This window comes from Haemaphysalis longicornis, unplaced genomic scaffold (genome assembly GCF_048455015.1).
Source record: "Haemaphysalis longicornis isolate Haplotype H1 unplaced genomic scaffold, Haemaphysalis longicornis Haplotype H1 scaffold_25, whole genome shotgun sequence".
Taxonomy (NCBI): domain Eukaryota; kingdom Metazoa; phylum Arthropoda; class Arachnida; order Ixodida; family Ixodidae; genus Haemaphysalis; species Haemaphysalis longicornis.
In genome coordinates, this window is record NW_027526314.1 from 3,368,008 (window position 1) to 3,386,833 (window position 18,826).

General features: G+C 43.3%; 1 protein-coding gene across 1 annotated transcript in view; it reads right to left on the reverse strand.

Moving 5' to 3' along the window:
• Positions 1-2,335: 2,335 nt before the first annotated feature.
• The window catches only part of LOC144172646 (uncharacterized), a 138,700-nt gene continuing 122,209 nt past the window's right edge, over positions 2,336-18,826 (reverse strand). The window contains exons 15-19 of the mRNA XM_077701288.1: positions 15,791-15,832; positions 13,813-13,857; positions 11,139-11,207; positions 8,859-8,906; positions 2,336-2,607 (exon numbers count right to left, since the gene is read on the reverse strand). Coding sequence (XP_077557414.1) covers positions 8,892-8,906; positions 11,139-11,207; positions 13,813-13,857; positions 15,791-15,832 — 171 coding nt within the window. The 3' untranslated portion in view covers positions 2,336-2,607; positions 8,859-8,891. The remainder of the gene's footprint in view (positions 2,608-8,858; positions 8,907-11,138; positions 11,208-13,812; positions 13,858-15,790; positions 15,833-18,826) is intronic.

Consider the following 18,826-nt stretch of genomic DNA (forward strand, 5'->3'; position numbering starts at 1 on the left):
ATGGTGACTTGATTTGCTCCACCACATCAATTCATAACAGGCCAACTCCCTTCCCAGTGGAAGACGGCAGAGATCTGGTTCATACCCAAGCCAAATAAGTCCCTTCAACTTGATAACCTGCGGCCTCTCTCTCTCACTTCCTGTGTGGGTAAATTGGTTGAACAGTACTACCAAAGCGCCTCCAAACCTTCCTTGAAAACAAGGACCTCATTCTTAACACCATGCATGTATGTGTTTATGAAGCATTTGAGTGCCCAGGGTTTTTTATTTCAAATTAAATAGGTCCTTGCTCAAGCAACCCTTTACTCCCCACGAGCCATTCTTGCCTTTGCATTTGAAAGGGGCATTTTACAATGTCTGGAACTCATCCATCTTGTCTAAATCAAACAGACGGCTGCCACTGCACGTACTCATACATTGCAGGCTAACTCAACGCCACGCTATTAGCAGAGTAGGAGACATTCAATCCCAGCCATATCACTGAGCTGAATCAGATTTGGGAGCAGTGTTTGGAGCAGCGAAATCTCAATTTTGGAGCAGAACAACCTTGATTTGGAGCCGAAGGACAACATTTATGTCACCTTAGGAGCCTAAAAATTTCTTGGCAACTCGGGGAGGGGGGGGGGGGGGGGTGCACCTTTTATTCGGTTTTGAACGGACATAACACTGAAACAGCAATTCAATAATGTTTTTTCTATTAGGGGATCACAAGGTACGAACTGCAGTACTTTTTACAAACCATTTTTAAATTCTTAAGCTCTATGCATGGACAGCGTGGAGTACCATTGAAAATATCGAATTGAAAAACTAAGCAATCGTAAGGCATTTTTTTAGCATCATGTGAATGCTGAAGTTTTTATTTTTGCAATCCCCAACTCGCCTTTACGCACAAGTGTAGAGCCACGGCAAAAGTTGCGAAAGCGAGGTGACGGTCGTCGCACCAACCAGCCCTACCATTTCAATCCTAAGATCGCACTAAGATCGTCGCACTGAGATCGTAATTTGAGTAATGTTGGTAAGTTTAGCCACCTCCCTTTAGGCATTAAATTTCACTTCAGATATATGAACCATTATTACTAGCACGCAATAATAGCCCGTCCCTCTATCGGACACTGCTTGAACATTTTGTGGCAATGTAGCCTGCGCTTCCACTTCTGCAGTGTTGATCATCCCATTCCCGCCGCTCACAAGAAAGGCAGCAACAACTCAGCGTTTTATAACACCGCAATGATTCCGAAATTTCCTTCAAGCACACACCGTGCCTCACGCTCAAGGCCGAAACACGATGACTTTGCGGGCACCACGTTTTTGATAAACTTCCATCTTTCGAGTCGCGCAACTTACCACAACAGATCAAACGACTAAATGTAAACCCAGCCACCCCCATAACCAAAACCCCGCTAGAAATCGGCGAAGAGCACTATGCCTGAACATGAGCAACTGCTTCACCAGGCGGCCATGTTTTCCAAACTTCACCACACCAAGATGGTGGTGCCTAGTAATGTCGTTTTGGAGATATGGCGCTCCGAAAATTGCTGTTTTTTTCATAAACTTGCACAAATGGTTTGTCACCTCAGTACATCTTTTCATCATCGGTAGGACTTTTTAAAAACTCACAAAATATAATGTGTGCAACCCGGCATTGTGACATTCGAAAAAACTATCTCAAGGACAATTTTATGCGTTTTTTTATTGAATTATCAAAACTTTAGAAACACCATCTCCTTCGAAGTGGTGGAAAATTATGCTGTCAGTAAGCATTTTTCCCAACTGCAACTGACGGGAGCGTTAAGATCTTTGTTTCTCATATTGTTTTGCAGCAGTTCGGTGCATTTTTTGCAATTTTCAAGCTTTTGGAGCGGCCTGGCACAGCAAAACAAATTTGTATCAAAACTGCGCAGATTGCGCAGTTTTGATACAAATGTGCAGGCCCTGTATTACTATCTATTCATTTATTCCCATTTTTCTGAGTCTATAGTGAAGTTTTCAAGCTTATTTTAGAGAAAAATTAAGCCAAATTGCACATATATCAATATTGGAAACAACCAATCGTAGTGACATCTCTTATTTCAGCAATGAACATGGTCCTTGTTTTTGCTTATGTCTCTGCATGACACAAACACATGTACAGCCTGAAAAGCCCCTCAAGCAAAAGCATTACAGGGTCCCTTCAAAAAAATTAACCAGCACAAGCAATGTGCCACCCAGCTGGTTTTGTGTGTACCCTGCACTATGGCTGCAAAGTACTCACACCCACTGTTTCTGCCTTCAAGCAAGTGGCAAGCGATGCAATGCAAATGGCACACAAGAGGAAGTTTATTCTGAAAGGGCATCATAACAAAAGGGAAAAATAGAAGGAAACACTTTTAAAATATTAACAGAATAAGAAAAATCACAACCCCACACAACGACACCTTTCCCCACAAACAGTACAACAAAAATCCCAACCCCCAACGACGACACTGTTCCCCACACTTGGGACTTCTTTTTGCACGGTGTGGGCGCTGGCACTGCTACCCATGCGCCCCACTGAAGTCCTGGACAACTCTTTGAGGCCCGCCAGAGAAGTGCCTGCCTTGAAGCCATGGTGGCTCCAAAGAGGGAAACCTGGGTGGGACACGACAAAATTTCCTGTGTACACTATAGAAAATGTGGGAAGGGACAGAATATATACGTACATATACATAATATATACACACGTACACATACACATATGTGTGCATGAAGTTTAACTTTTACAGCAGTATAAATATTCCAAGGAATATCATCGTAACCACAATGGGAAGTGCTTCTAAAATTTATCATGCCCAAAATGAAACTATGACCTACCAAGCCATGTGCGCCCCTACAGATTCAATGCAATGTGCAGGAAAATTATGACCGTGATTCACAAGAGCCATAAGTATATGTAATATAACAATGCAGAATGTTCGTCTAGAAGACATCGTAAACACATTCTCCTAGCCTGCATCACAGGGCCGCAGAAGACCAGGGGGACAGTAGTAAATGAGGTCTTTTTCTTTATGGCAAGCATGACTGTGAAAAAGGGAGTAATCAACTACTCTTTTCTCAAAGGTGGTAAGATAGAAGATGCACCACACATGAGCGCAGAGCGGTGTGGCTTCCTGCCTGTTGGAAAACATGCATCTTGCACACTGAGAGCCCCCCTTCAGGTTACACCACACCTATGTTTGCTTTCAAATACTACATTTTACATTGACTTGTGTCAGCTTCCACTGTAATGGTTGGCCATGACCAAGAGAGGTGAGCACAGAATAAAGGCACACTTCTAGCACCAGAATGAATACATCATTCAGACGGCCCTCTTATCTGAGGGTAATTCCTGCTTTCTGTAAGAAAGATTCTCTGCAATTCCTGCATGTCACTCACCAAGACATTGTTGCAACAAGGGACAAAGCTTGTGCAACACTGTATTGGCCAACACTGAACATTAACATTGGAAAGATGAATCTGCATTGCCAACTTTGCCAGCAGCATCAGCACTTGAACCAACACGAGCTTATGATGGATAAAGCTCTCCCAAAGCGACCTTAGCAGGTTGTCCAATCGACTTTTCCATTCGCAAAATGTGAAATATATGCTTGTTTAAGTCTATTTCAGCAAATACATTGAAAGCAAACAGCTTAATGAAACATCAGTTTCTACTCTGAAGTACATTTCTGAGAGATTTGGCCTTCCACCAGATATAGACTGCAACAATGGCCTGCCACTTAACCCGCTATCCTTCAAGCAATGTCTCGCAGCTGGGGCATTTTAAACGACCCCTTCTCTCTGCACCATCCTCAGTCCGATAGAATTTCAGAACGCTCAATGCAGACTGTCACACACAGCCTCATCAAGGCATTGAAGCACGGTACAGACATTTCAGTTGTGCTGATGGAGCTCAGACACACTCCTGCGGATGGCCTACAATCATCTTCCAAGCTGATAATGGAATTCAAAATTAGGATGTTGAAGCCAACAGCACCGCAGCAACTTCAACCACACTACAACTGCAAGATAGCGCAAGGAAGGCTAAAGCTTCAACAGGGGTGTCAGCATCTTCACAGCGATAAGTGCAAGAAACACTTCCCTTTACTAGCTAAAGCCAGAAAGTGTACTTTCGTGTCAACAACAAGTGGCTGCCCGCTATTGTGCAGCAAGTTGGTCCACAGCCTTACTCCTGTGTGGGTAAATTCAATCAAGGTGTGCACTTTCACATGAAGAGGTTCACGTCATACCTGCTCTCTTCAATTCGGTGCACAGAACACCAGAACACTACCACAGCCCTCCCGAGTCTTCTACCGCTAATGGCGGTGTGAGCAAGCAAAAGCATCCCCACCAACCACAGACAAGTCACAGCAACCTGTGGCTGGCATATCGTCCCACCACTGAGGTACTGGTGAACAGTGCCAGTTGCAGCTGACCGTTAAAAGACTCACTGAAGCCCAGTGTGTGGTGACTGCACTCGCCTAGGCACTCTCTATCCCTGTCTAGGCACTCCCTATCCCCGTCCTTAAGAAGGGAACGTGCTATGTATGAACGGCCACTAGTGCTGCATTTTTTTTGTGCCTTGGAGGTGGTCATGTGCACGAGTGGACATGCTGTTGCTCCCAAGTAATGGTTTAATGAGCAACAGTTTATGACAAAAAGCATAACCCATGGGGCAGACAGAAAAACTGCGAGTGGTGCATTTAAGATGCATGCAGAAGATGCGAGTACACTAGCTGTAAAATGTGGGATACTTTATTCACAGTTAATTTCAACAAGGCATTGTCCCCCGAAATTTCCATTTGATGATGTCAGGAATTTGTTACAGACCACTCCAGTTTATCACCGCAATAAAGCTACAAGGTCATATTTGATGCTTTGTAGTGACAATTTAAAACTACAAAAATTATGCAACATGTTTTCTGCACATGTGATAGAGAACAACGTCAGCTTCGATTCTTGAAAGTTTTAAAAACTGTCATTAATAAAAAGTATAGACAAATAACACTAAACAATTGTGCACCCTAGCTTGTTTAGTTAGATGCAGAGAAACAGGGCCCAACGTTTTCACAATTTTTGAAAATTTTTCAAGATAGCAGTTTTTTACTGAAAAGAACTCCTAAAAAATGGATATGTCAACTCATTTCAATGTATGCAAAACCTCCACAGAAAAAAAAAACCTGTGGCGACAGCTGCAACCAGGAATGAGTCCCGTTTAACGAGTCTAAATTTCATTTGGAACAAGTCCAGATTAGTTTTGTTCAAACCTATTATCATCATTGCCTTTTCAGAAGAATATATTACATGTATGACAAAATACTTCAGCCGATTGAATTAAGCAGATTGAGTGACAGAAGACTCCTCGATATGTGCTTTCTGGTGCTATTGACTCGACCAATTTGCTAACTGCCATCAATTTTCATGTCCCCACACAATGCCGTTCCTCGCCACTAATTTATCCTGCCATCAATCATATAAAAGTCCTATCCTAGCAGAGAACAAAGCTCCTTTACAATTCATTGCACTCATGATTTTCAGTCATCACCGGCATGCACAAGCCGGTAGATTTGAAGGAATAGCGGGCGGTTTCTTTAGTAAGATCTGCCCAGAACCTACTTCAAAAAGGTGTTCTCAGGAATCTCATGCGTGACGTGGACATCCGACTTTTCACCAAGTTCTACTCTATTTACAATTACCAGCTTCACGGCCCAAGACACATCTGGACGCTTCACGTTCGCTGGAGCCACTAAATAAGCCTTTATTTAGTGACACTAGTGCTAGCACATCAGGTGCAAACAATGCAAACAACGAACGAAAAAAAAAAGGAATTTTTTTTTTGCAAGAAGAGGGGAGGGGGTGATGGCTCACCCAACATCATGGCAAGATGGCACAGTCACAATAGGTAGAGCGAGGTATGGAGCTCCATGGAGCGAGGTGAGAGAGGGGCCAGAACAGCCCCCTGCCCATGAGCGGCCAGGTTAACCCATTTGGCGCCAATGTTCCCATTTGGGAACACAACACGTTTTCAATTTCGGAAGCTATATTTATTGAAGTATACAAAAAAGTGCTAATATTTGCTAACAACATCTGTAAAAAAGCTCAAACTTTTATTCAGAAGCGAAGAAAATTTATTTTTGGTTTCGTACTTCATGTTAAGCGGTGACAACTTCATGGGAGTTTTCACGTGAATGCCGCGCTGCGCCGCACGGAGAAACTCGGCGGAAAAAGGTAAGTTTTTAATGGCCTGGTCAGAATCTAATTATTGTATTTTCTTTTTGAATGTGTTTATTACTACGACACGCGAAATGGAGTAGCTGTTTGCATGGATAACGTATATATGAGGAGAAATGTCTGCATGTTCCCAATTGGGAACGTTGGTGCGAAGAGGGTTGTGAAAGCAGCCGTACTGCGAGTGAGTGTTGTCGTCTTCAACACCTCTTTTTTCTCCCAGATGCATCGAAAAAAGTTTCTCATGCTGGAGGAAGCGGTGGAAATGGTTCTCTCCGACGATTCTGCACAAGCTGCTGATGTTGTGCTGCTACCTCCCCCGAACGCGGACGATATTCTCATTGATGAGGAGGAGGGCGACAGTGATATCGCCGTTGTAGCCTCTCTACCGAATGATGTTACGGGTGAGGTTGAAGTTCACACGGCTGATGACGACGAATGTGGAGGAACTCTCCAAGAAGCAGGACCCCCGAGACCGAAAAAAGCATCTCGAAACTCCCCCAACTGGAGGCGAACTATTCAGTATTCGGGACCGATAGTAGAAAATCAGTTTCAGCCATTGCGAGTGACCCACGCCGAGCTTGTGGATGAGGAGCCCTTCAATCTCTCTGCCCGCCTACTCAACATGGAAATTGTAGGTCTCATAACTGAAGAATCCAATCGCTATGCCAAGCAACAGAACGACCACAGCGTCAACATAACTGAAAAGGATATACTTGATTTTGTCGCCATTCTCTTCTTGAGTGGCTACCACAAGCTGCCACGCTCTGACCTGTATTGGTCGAAAGATGAGGACCTCAGTGTTCCTTTGGTAGCAAGGACAATGAGCCGCGCGAAATTCCGGCTAATAAAGAGGTATATCCATGTATCGGACAGCGAAAACCTTGAGAAGGGTGACAAGACGGCAAAGATAAGACCTCTACTCAGGCTTGTCAATAACTCCCTTCAGCAGTTCGGCATTTTCTCGGAGAATCTCAGCGTGGACGAGCAGATGGTGCCGTATTTTGGTCGGCACAGCTGCAAAATGTTTATAAAGGGGTAACCAATACGATTTGGTTACAAGGAATGGATCCTTTGCTCGTCATCGGGTTATCCCTTCAATATTGACATCTACTGCGGCAAAAAGTACGATGATGACATGAATGTACCACTTGGAACACGCGTTGTTTTGAGCGCTGTAAAGTGCATTGATGTGCCTACAAACCATGTGATTTTTATGGACAATTTTTTCTCATCACACGCTTTGCTGCAAAAGCTGAAAGAACGTGGATTCCGAGCAACAGGAACCGTGAGGGAGGCCCGGCTCAAGAAATGCCCACTTCAGGATTCAAAGGAACTATCCCGTCAAAGCAGAGGGACTTTTGATTTTCTGTGCGATGGCGACGTCCTGGCTGTGAAGTGGAATGACAATAAGTGTGTGTGCGTTGCCACAAATTATGATGACATTCACCCAACCGCCACAGCCACACGTTACAGCCAAAAGGAACGAAAGCGAGTACCAGTGCCCCAGCCGAGAGTCATACAACAATACAACAAGCACATGGGTGGCGTGGACTTACTTGATAGGTTCATCAGCGACTATCGTCCTTGCCTGCCTGGTAAGAAGTGGTATTGGCCGTTACTCAGCAATACGCTAGTAACATTGCGCGTTGCAGCCTGGAGGCTGTACACAGAACTAGGAAGTCAACCGCCACTTGACCAGCTTCAGTTCACAAGGCTCATCGTGCAAGGTCTGCTGACCAAAAAGCTAGTCACCAGAGAACGGCCTGGCCCTTCAGGTGCTCTTGTTTTCCACAGCAAGGAAGGCCACGGCCATCATTTGGTGCCTTTGGGAAAGCAGAGCCGGTGCCGCCAGTGCAACAAAAACACACGAATGAAGTGCCAGATGTGCAGCGTCGCCCTCCACATTCACTGTTCGGTTGCCTACCATGAGGGAAAATAAAGCGCGCATTGAGTACCACGCGTTGCTGCTGGCCCTGCGGGGAGGATGGAAACCACCCGAGCATCGGTACGCTTAGGGCCATTGTTCCCATTTGGGAACACTGTGTATTTTGTAAACTACTAATGTCAGTGAAATAAAATCGGTTTTCCATGTACAACTCTACCCTCTAGCCACGCTGAAACAGTTTGTTTTGTTTTTTCTGCGCTACATCTAGTAGCGGCGTTTAATGGGTTAAACTACTTTTAGGGGTGTGCTGGAGGAATTTTCCTGGGGGGGTTTGCAAGACTGCTGCATTTATCGTTCGATTTATCAGCCGTCAGTGGTATTTTTCTTCGATACAAGCATAGTTTTTGCTGTATATTCTCATTGTAAATGTACCGTGTCAAGAAATAGTTCAATATAACGGATAATTCTATGTAAGCCGGTTATAGTCAGGTTCAACTGTAATATGGGTCATATGGTCACTAATGTACATGAATGTGCCCATTTAGTAAAGTTTTAGGGGCTAACATAAATGCAGGTGCTAGTTAAATATAGCGAGTGTACTGTATGATTACAAGAAATGTACTGGCTGCCACAGTCAAAAACCGATGGCACACAATCTGCTGAATGCAGAGCATCGAACAGCTGAGCAAACTAAACTTGGTCGCAAATTCGGGCACACAATCCAGCCCTTGTGGCAAAAGTGGTGACATACCAACCATTTCGCCATCGTCATCCGACCATTTCCTCACAGGTTGGGCTCCTGCAAAGAAAGAAAAATGTAGGTGTCAGAAGGCACTCACAAAATGTGTTGATATCCTGCGCCCCATTTCTACACCAACCTAGACGATATCAAACTTTTATTTAAGAAAAAGATGCACAGAATTGAGCTAAGGGAACATTTTACAATAAAAAAACGCAGTGTCTAGAGTTACGTCCGACGGAACCCAAAATCGAAAACTAAAGTTACGTCCGACGGAACTCAGAATTGAAAACTAGGGTTACATCCGACGTAACTTTAATTTAAGCCAGTTTCTAGAGTTACGTCCGACGTAACCCAAAATTGAAAACTAGGGTTACGTCCGACGGAACTCTGGGCCCGTTTCTAGAGTTACGTCCGACGGAACCGACGGAACTTTAGGCCAATGTTTTGAGTTACGTCCGGCATAACGTAAAGCACAAAAAATTTACAGCTCTTGAAGACTCTTGAACCAATTTACATGGTTCAAGAGTAATTAATTGGGTTGGGTGTCAGTTAATATTTCAACCAGATTAATTGGCATCGATTAATTCCATTATGCATGAATTATTCGGTTGTGTGTTTTTTTTTAGAAAAAAAAAAGACCAGAAATAATTATGTAGTAGTACATATCAGATCAATATGCTCATACACTTGTTCAGACACATTCCGGATGAGGTAAGTACGTCGTCATCACGGCGCATGATGCGGCCGCGACGCTTATCAGCTCGTTCGTCACTCACATTTTTTCTAGAAACAGGAACATCAGCGCCCGCCATGAGTGCCGATGGCGCCAATTAATCACGCTTTTCTTACTACAGAAATAGTTTATACAACGGCAAAACGGTATGTATAATTGCCCACTGGTCGTTTTTTGTACCGTGTATATTTGTAGTTTTTATTTGAAATTTTGCCCTGTGGCATGAAGATACACGAGTTGAGATAAGAGTTGTCGATGAAATATTCTTGAGTAGCTATTTTCCCGTCTGTTTTTCGCATTCTGGCATCGTTTTCTGTCTTGACGTAAGGCGGGTTATTTGAACACGAATATTATACTCGACATGCTTGCGTATAATTTCAACATGACATTTTTCTTTCTGTTGCTCAGAAGCTTGAACTGGTTAAAACAATTAATCGTGACTAAAGCATTAATCGGAAGGTTTTCGATCAATTAACTACCACTAATATTAATTATTGATTAGTGATAATAAAGCGAATGCCCTCGATACATTTTAGTTAACTGATCTGGCTGATTAATGAAAAACGTATTTTATCAAAGTCGCTACTATTATGGGCAGAGTGGGTGGTTTTTATGCCCATTTGTGATATGGAGCAAACAGTCACTTTATATTCAGATGCCAGCAAAATGATATTGAAGTGAAAAGCTGAAATTTTCTCTTGAAGGAAATGGTTCGCACATATTCGTCCATGCATAGTCGAATTAATCGATGCCAATTAATCGGGTTGAAATATTAACTGACACCCAACCCTATTAATTAGTCTTGAACCATGTAAATTGGTTCAAGAGTCTTCAAGAGCTGTAAATTTTTTGTGCTTTACGTTATGCCGGACGTAACTCAAAACATTGGCCTAAAGATCCGTCGGAAGTAACTTTAGTTTTCAATTTGGGGTTCCGTCAGACGTAACTCTAGAAAGCAGCTTAAAGTTCCGTCGGACGTAACTCTAGTTTTCAATTTTGGGTTCCGTCGGACGTAACTCTAGAAACGGGCCTAAAGTTCCGTCGGACGTAACCCTAGTTTTAAATTTTGGGTTACGTCGGATGTAACTCTAGAAACTGGCTTAACGTTACGTCGGACGTAACCCTAGTTTTCAATTCTGAGTTCCGTCGGACGTAACTTTAGAAACTGGCTTAAAGTTCCGTCGGACGTAACTCTAGCTTTCGATTTTGGGTTCCGTCGGACGTAACTCTAGACACTGCGATAAAAAAAATCACGGGCACAGGCTCACGGCCTCCTGGCCTTGGGAAGCTAACCGCTTCCGCTCTTACTCCTTTTCCTTTAAGATAAATAAACATTTATCTTCTCTCTCTCTTGGAAAAATTATTGGCATTGCTGGAGCTCGAACCCAGGGCTTTCATTCCAAAATCCACGGTTCTACTGTAGGCTAGTGAGGGACAGCAGTGGATCTCTTAGCAGCAACATACAAGAATTGTTCCAGATGAACCAATAGATAGTGCTCGGTGCGCACAGGAAATACTGGGCTTGTACCCATGAGGGAACGAAAAGGGGCCCTCACCTCCAGGCCGTGCATCTCCCACAGGTTCTTCCGCTTGTGAGTGTGGCCGGTATGAGACCCGGAGTCCACCTGCAGCGCAACAACACACTCAGTGTCTCTCCACAGGAAAAACAGGACATCAGGCACTGCTGGCTCTTTACTACTGGATGTGGACAAGAGCTTTCAATCCACACTTGCAATATGAAGCTACACACACCGCTCAGCATTTCTTTTGCAATTCGCAGCGCGCCCATATTACTTTTCACTCCTTTGCTTTCTTTGCACCTCATCCCAAAACATTCTCAATAGAACCTGCATGCCCTAGTTCATTTGAGAGCAAGTAAGCTGCTACTTAAAATTGGGGCCTCCTGTCACAGCTAGACCTCGGCTATGAAGTGCACTGTAGTGCAGGGTTACAGTTAAATTGGGACCACCTGAAGACTTCGGCATTTGGGCTAAAATCATGACAAAGCAGTTTTACTTTTTTGCTCCTACCAGAAATACTGCCACCACAGAATGTACTAATTAAACTCGCAATTTCGTGCCAAGCAGTGCAATTACTTAGCCATTGAGCTGTCCAATGCGTTCAAATGGCTTGCCACATGTGACTAGCCAATTTAATTTCCTTCTTAAACGTATGTGGGAGGCCTCAAAAATGTTTGCTGCCTATACACACTTTGCCCTCTAAAAGCAAGGCTATTATACAAGGGACTAAATTTTTACCTTGATGTCACCTTGGAAATTCGTAGTACAGTCCAAAGCACCTCATATCTTGTGTGTATACTGGTTCATAGTGGAGCAACTTTATATCGTGAGTGAGTGAAAGTATTCTTTTGTAGCTGCATTTGCGTTACAGCTTTTAATAAGTTAAACTGGATAATGCACACTGTTCTTTTACGACTTGGTAATAATATTGGTGACGTTTTAGTGCCATTTTTTCCCTGTCTCCTGCTCCATTCAGTGTACCACAACGGAATCGCAGAACTTGATCTTGCGTACTACATTTTCAGACAGTGTTATTGACACTTCGAATCAATGCAATGTTATAACATTTCGAATCAACCGAATTTCCAATTAAACAAAAAGCATGACAACAGCATTGTCATCAGTCTGCAACACGCCTCCCTACTTTATTTCGTTCAGAATCTCAACTTTCATCGCGTGCAAAAAAGAAGGTTGAGGGCCTCAAAAGAGAGATACAAATCTCAACTGGCCTGCTACTTTGTCAACTGTGCGCTGCCCAGTTACGATGGCGCTGACATCAGTACAGAATACACCACTGTTTTTGTAAATTTGTAAATTGTAAATTGTAAATTTGTAAATTGTAAGTCAGCTTTAATAGTATACACAAATGTATTGATCAGAACTTTTTTTTTTTTTTCCCTGGGGATACAGCATTTGCTTGCGTAATGAACCCACTTGCGTTGTGACACCCACTTTGCTTTTTGCGAATTTACTCTCTTGTTACCTCGCATGAAACGTTCAGCGGGAATAGAAAAGGTACTCTTCAAACGTTTTCTCCCAGCATCGTTGCTGATGCCGTTGACAATTGTGGAAACGAGATATCACGCCACTGTACACACAGAAACGCTAGAAACATATTTTAACGAAAAATACCTCAACAGTTGCCCGAGACGCAAGTGTGAATGCCGTGGCTCACGATTTAAAAATTGCGTGCTTGTGGCGCACCACCTGCTGAACATAAAATAAACTTTCTTGCATAGAGCACCATGAAAGCGCTGCGGCATGTGAACAAAGCACCAAACGGACTCTACACTCCTTCCCTGATCTGTGCTTGCCATTACGCTCTATATGATCCGTTCAGCTGTGTTCCGACCTTTTTTCATGCTCCTGATGCGCAATGTACGATGGGCCAGCACATGAACTACACAGCCGGTTTTAAGCTGAAGTTGGTGGAGCATGCGTTGAAGTATTTGGAAACCGAGTGGCTGCATGGCACTTCAGTCTTGACCATGTATGTTACTGGCGAAAACAAGAGGATTGGGTGATAAACAGGGATCGCCATGTGTTTCGTGGGTCTCAAGAAGGGAAGCTTCCCAGTGTGGGAAAAGATGTTTTGAAGTGCCTCAACAGCATGAAGATGAACGTGAAGTCGCAAGAAACTTCAGTGAGGAGGACAACTCCAGGGCAATAGGGGGATGATGGCGAGTCGGGAGCCACTAGCATGTTGTGCATACAAAAGAAATTTGATCACATAATTACCTACGTGTTTTTACTAGAAAGGTAAGGTTTGACAGCGCTTCTCTTAGCACCTTTATTGTAAGAAATTTCAACATGTAAAAATCTGTTGCAACTTTTTCCTGCATAATGAACCCTTCCCCCAAATTCATGCCAAATTTCCTGAAAAAAAAAAAAGTGGGTTCATTACGTGAGTAGATACGGTATATAAGCAATCCTACATAAAAATATTAAGGCCCTAGGACCGTTTACCTTTTCATGTGCAGTGAAAGTGTGGCCCACAAAGTGTTACAGAGAACCAGGTGGGTTTATTCGTTGAGTCCACATAGAAATAATTAAATCATTATAAAAAGGAAGAGCTACAATGGCCACTCATGAACCTCCTTCATGGGACAATCATTAAAGACCTGAGAGACCTACATGTGCGAAGAGCATAAGCAAAGGCACCAAGCTTAGTGACTGCAGGCAGATGAAAATGCACAAACTAGAGACATACCTTCCCAAAGAAAGTCGGAGAAAAGTGGTGAGAGGGTCCAGGAACCTAGAGGTGCACAAGCATGAGAGAGCATGGCAGGCTGGCACGATGCACAAGTAACAAGCCATTTTGCTTGGCACAAGTTTTTGCAGTGAGCCCAGTTTCATTTATCTCCTTCAACCTTAAACTTAGGAAACCCAAATCAGTGGCTTTATTTGGTGGGTAAAGATTACTGGTGCACCCTCTATGAGAGTACGGTGCAGTAGGGCTGAACATATCAATTTCTTTAAGAGAAGGCTTTCAGTCAAACAGCAAGTATACCCTTAAATAAAATCACCCTAAAAGCAAAGGACCTGATTTCAGTAAAAACTACTGAACACCGACACCGCAGTTCTCCTGAGAGCGGCTCTAGGTAACACGAAGCTGATAGCAGTTGACCATGTCTTAAGCACTCGTCCACAAAAGGCAATGATGAGCGCAACTTACGCAACCACTGATAAAATCGATGACTTAGTGCAGCAAATGTCACCACTTCGTGCTACGAATCTCACAGCCAAGCCAGGCCCATCCTCATGAAAAGCCAACACGGCCATCAGCGCTAGAGTGAACTAGAACACAGTGTATTCCAAATGTTTATACTTTTAATACATCCAAAGTGAAGCAAAAAATGGGTAAAATTTGCTAGGGGCGCTACGATCCCAAGACTTCAAAATGTGGCGCAGTGGTAGAATACTCGCTTCACATGCAAATGGCCGAGGTTTGATTCCCACCAGTGCTGTACTGTTATACTTTGTTTTTTCAGTTTTTCTCTTTTAATGTCTGCAAAATCATAGGTAACGACGCTTAAGGGTTACTATATCGGCCTTTAGTATTTATTTTCTGTTCGGAACGATGGGCATCGGCATACTCTGACAGTGAAATCAATATTCATGCTTCCTTAGAACAGACAACCCCGAGCAAATTTGTAGTTTGCGATTATAAGAAAAAACAGCACCACAATTTTCTTAGCACCGAATACATCATATACATATTTAGGTCTACCTAAACACAGAGTTTCATACAAATACTATTGTATGAAACTATGCCTATATATACTTTTGTTCTATGCGACATCAGATTCGCTGAATCTTTGCCCGATAAGTGCATGTTCATGCAGCGAGGTGCTAGTCTGAGCTCGGCAGCGCTTCTTGCCAGACGTGAAAAATCAAGGGTAGATTAGAAGAAACATTGGCGAACTGCCGCGCTACCGGTGCATGTTTTAGCCCAGAGAAATACTCCCTTCCCACCCGGTTTTTAACATTTATGTGCTGTCTTAAGGGTGCATTATCTTCCATGCAACGGCTCCGCGTCGCAGAAGTTTATCTAGCAGACGAAGCGAGAGTTTTTGCCAACCGCTGCACGGCGACAACGCCATCCCAAGAGGCACAGGGAATTCTTTTTAACTTTCGCAGTCGTAATAAAAAAATCAGTTTATGTAAATGAATATTTGCTAGTTTACATTTTTATATAATTTTATGACTATTGATTTGTTTGTTTTTAAAATTAACCACGCAGAAACTCAAGTTGCCACTGACCACCACATCGCGGCGAGATGATCACAAGACTTCAGGGGAATCGCCTTTTGTTACCCTGCTTTTGCTTCATTTTTGGCAGCTCGTTTGAACCACTATCGGAGCGCCGGCCATCGGTCAGGCCGAATCAGAGCACCTGTTTTCAATGTAGCATGCAGGAACGTTCCTGCGATTACGACGAAATAGGGGAGCTCCTAATGTATGGGCTTCTTTGGGGGCGATGCCGGGACCGACCGAACCCGACTTTGCAGCTGGGAAAACGTACCACCCGGAACGCAACAGTGGGGTTCTACTTTGCTGAAGTGCCCTAACATGAAAAAACACAGCTCCACTAGTTTACCAACCAACGTGCCTAGTAGAATAGAAGCCTAAACGCAAGCATGCTCAAGAAGACAGGCACACCACTGTATTTGCCTGTGGCTACCTACCTCGTGTTGTGGCTTGGGTTTTTTTTCACCTCCCGGCTGTTTCTGTGCAAAAGCAACACAACAACGCACAAGGTTTGGACATGTCATCGTCATAAAACATCTTTTGTGGCTGACTGGGCTCAGGACACATTCCAATATGCCACTCACGATAATCAAGCCCTCTCAATGCTTACAGCTAAACGCAATGTGGGAAATGTGATTGTTGTAGTCACAAATTGTGACCGTTAGATGCCAGTGGTTTCGGCATACTAAATCTCTTTCCATATGGCTGGTCACAGAATTATCTGAAATATGTATGAAGCAACTCCTGTGTGCCAGCTCTGTGTGTGCTTCATACCCCTTACTTTCTGAACAAACACTACCAATCTGAAGCTCAACAATTAGGACATCGACAGAAAGCAGGAAGGACCAAGACAATGTGCTTTCTTTAGTTGTTCCACATCTTGCCATGGGATCACAAACTAGTCCCTTCAATGAAAAAGCTATACTTCATTGCAGATGTTTGCCTCCGTCCCCTGATGCACAGAAAGAAAATATCTAGTATCAAATGTTAAGGTCAGCATACAGCAGCAAAAGGCGTATTTCCAATCGTAAAAATATTCAGAAAGCAAACAGTGCTTTGGGTCAGCCAATTTCATCTGACAGTAACCCAACAGTTGAAATCAATTATGGCAGTGGTGGCTGTGGTACTGTACCCACGATAGCAACAAATAGAAGCTTGAAAGTTTCAAATCTGTTTGGAGTAGTAGTGAGTCATGTCAATCATGTTTAGCCCTAGTTCAAACATATCTCACACTAAGTGGCAACAAGGACTGCCTTACCTGATGCAAACTACAGCCCTCAAATTAATTTACTACCGAGACTGCACATTTGGTTGACAGGTACTGCATAACAATGCCTAAATTCACCAGAAATGGATTAACTGACACTAGCAGGGATCTCTAGCATACAATTGTCTTTTCTAGAGCTCACATTTGCCTTTTAAACTACTGCAGCTGACAGATACGCAGACAGAAGATCGCTTTCCATATAAAAATAATTCGCAGTGTCTAGAGTTACGTCCGACTGAACCCAAAATCGAAAACTAGTGTTACGTCCGACGGAACTTTAAGCCAGTTTCTAAAGTTACATCCGACGGAACTCAGAATTGAAAACTAGGGTTACGTCCGATGTAACTTTAAGCCAGTTTCTAGAGTTACGTCCGACGTAACCCAAAATTGAAAACTAGGGTTACGTCCAACGGAACTTTAGGCCCGTTTCTAGAGTTACGTCTGACGGAGCCCCAAATTGAAAACTGAAGTTACGTCCGCGCGTGTCCTGCGGCGGGAACAGAGCCCCGGCCATCGTCGTCGCTTGAGCGGTCTGTGTACGCTCCGAGCACAGGATAGTTAGACGGAGATGGAAATTATACGCAAGCATGTCGAGTATCATATTCGTGTTCAAATAACCCGCCTTACGTCAAGACAGAAAACGATGCCAGTATGCGAAAAGATGGCAGTGATTAAAACCGAAAACTGACGGGAAAATAGCTACTCAATAATATTTCATCGACAACTCTTATCTCGACTCGTGTATCTTCATGCCACAGGGCAAAATTTCAAATAAAAACTACAAATATACACGGTACAAAAAACGACCAGTGGGCAATTATACATACCGTTTTGCCATTGTATAAACTATTTCTGTAGTAAGAAAAGCGCGATTAATTGGCGCCATCAGCACTCATGGCGGGCGCTGATGTTCTTGTTTCTAGAAAAAATGTGAGTGACGAACGAGCTGATATGCGTCGCGTCCGCATCATGTGCCGTGATGATGATGTACTTACCTCATCCGGAATGTGTCTGAACAAGTGTATGAGCATATTGAACTGATATGTACTACTACATAATTATTTTTGGTCATTTTTTTTCTAAAAAAAAACCACACAACCAAATAATCCATGCATAATCAAATTAATCGATGCCAATTAATCGGGTTGAAATATTAATTCTGACACCCAACCCTATTAATTACTCTTGAACCATGTAAATTGGTTCAAGAGTCTTCAAGAGCTGTAAATTTTTTGTGCTTTACGTTATGCCGGACGTAACTCGAAACATTGGCCTAAAGTTCCGTCGGACGTAACTTTAGTTTTCAATTTGGGGTTCCGTCAGACGTAACTCTAGAAACGAGCTTAAAGTTCCGTCGGACGTAACTCTGGTTTTCAATTTTGGGTTCCGTTGGACGTAACTCTAGAAACGGGCCTAAAGTTCCGTCGGACGTAACCCTAGTTTTCAATTTTGGGTTACGTCAGACGTAACTCTAGAAACTGGCAAAATAATTATACATTTACAAAGGAAGGCCTGCGACGGCCAGTCATGAACCACTTTTGTGGAACAAATCGCCCCAGCCAAGCCAGTGGCCTGAGAGTCACATGGGTGCACAAGTGCAAAAGCGACAGCAGGTAGATGATGGATTGATTACGGGGTTAAAAGGGTCTAGCAGACAAAACATAAGTTTGCTTCATTCAAAAGATTGCCTCGTTAGAATCATACTGACACCACTTTTAACGTAACCTTCGCTCCGATAAGCTATATAATTAGGGAAAAAGGGAATGCCCATGCGATCCACTAGCTCATTTCCCGCAACAGAACCTATGATGTCACACCAGCCAGCTCTGCGATTGGCAGAGGCTGGCAAAAGCAAACGAAAATTAGGCAGAGCTTATAAGCTTGCCGAACGAGCTATTTGCGCTTAGATTTAGGGCACATTCTTTTCAGAGCAGTATGAATGGTGGGACAAACAGTGGAAGTTACGAAAGCACACGTGAACATAGAAGTACCGATGCGTACTGCTGTTGGTACTGTGCGCACTATGCTTGGTTTAGCTCAGAGGACTGCGGGGCTTTGGGATTAAACGACACTGGCCAATTGATGAAAGCAATAGTGTCTTATGTGATCATATTTGTCAGGCGAGCACTGTGTTTAATGAAACGATTATTTTCTTCCTGAACAAAAACAAGCCAGGTTTAAATATGGTCAAAAACAAACTGAAGGC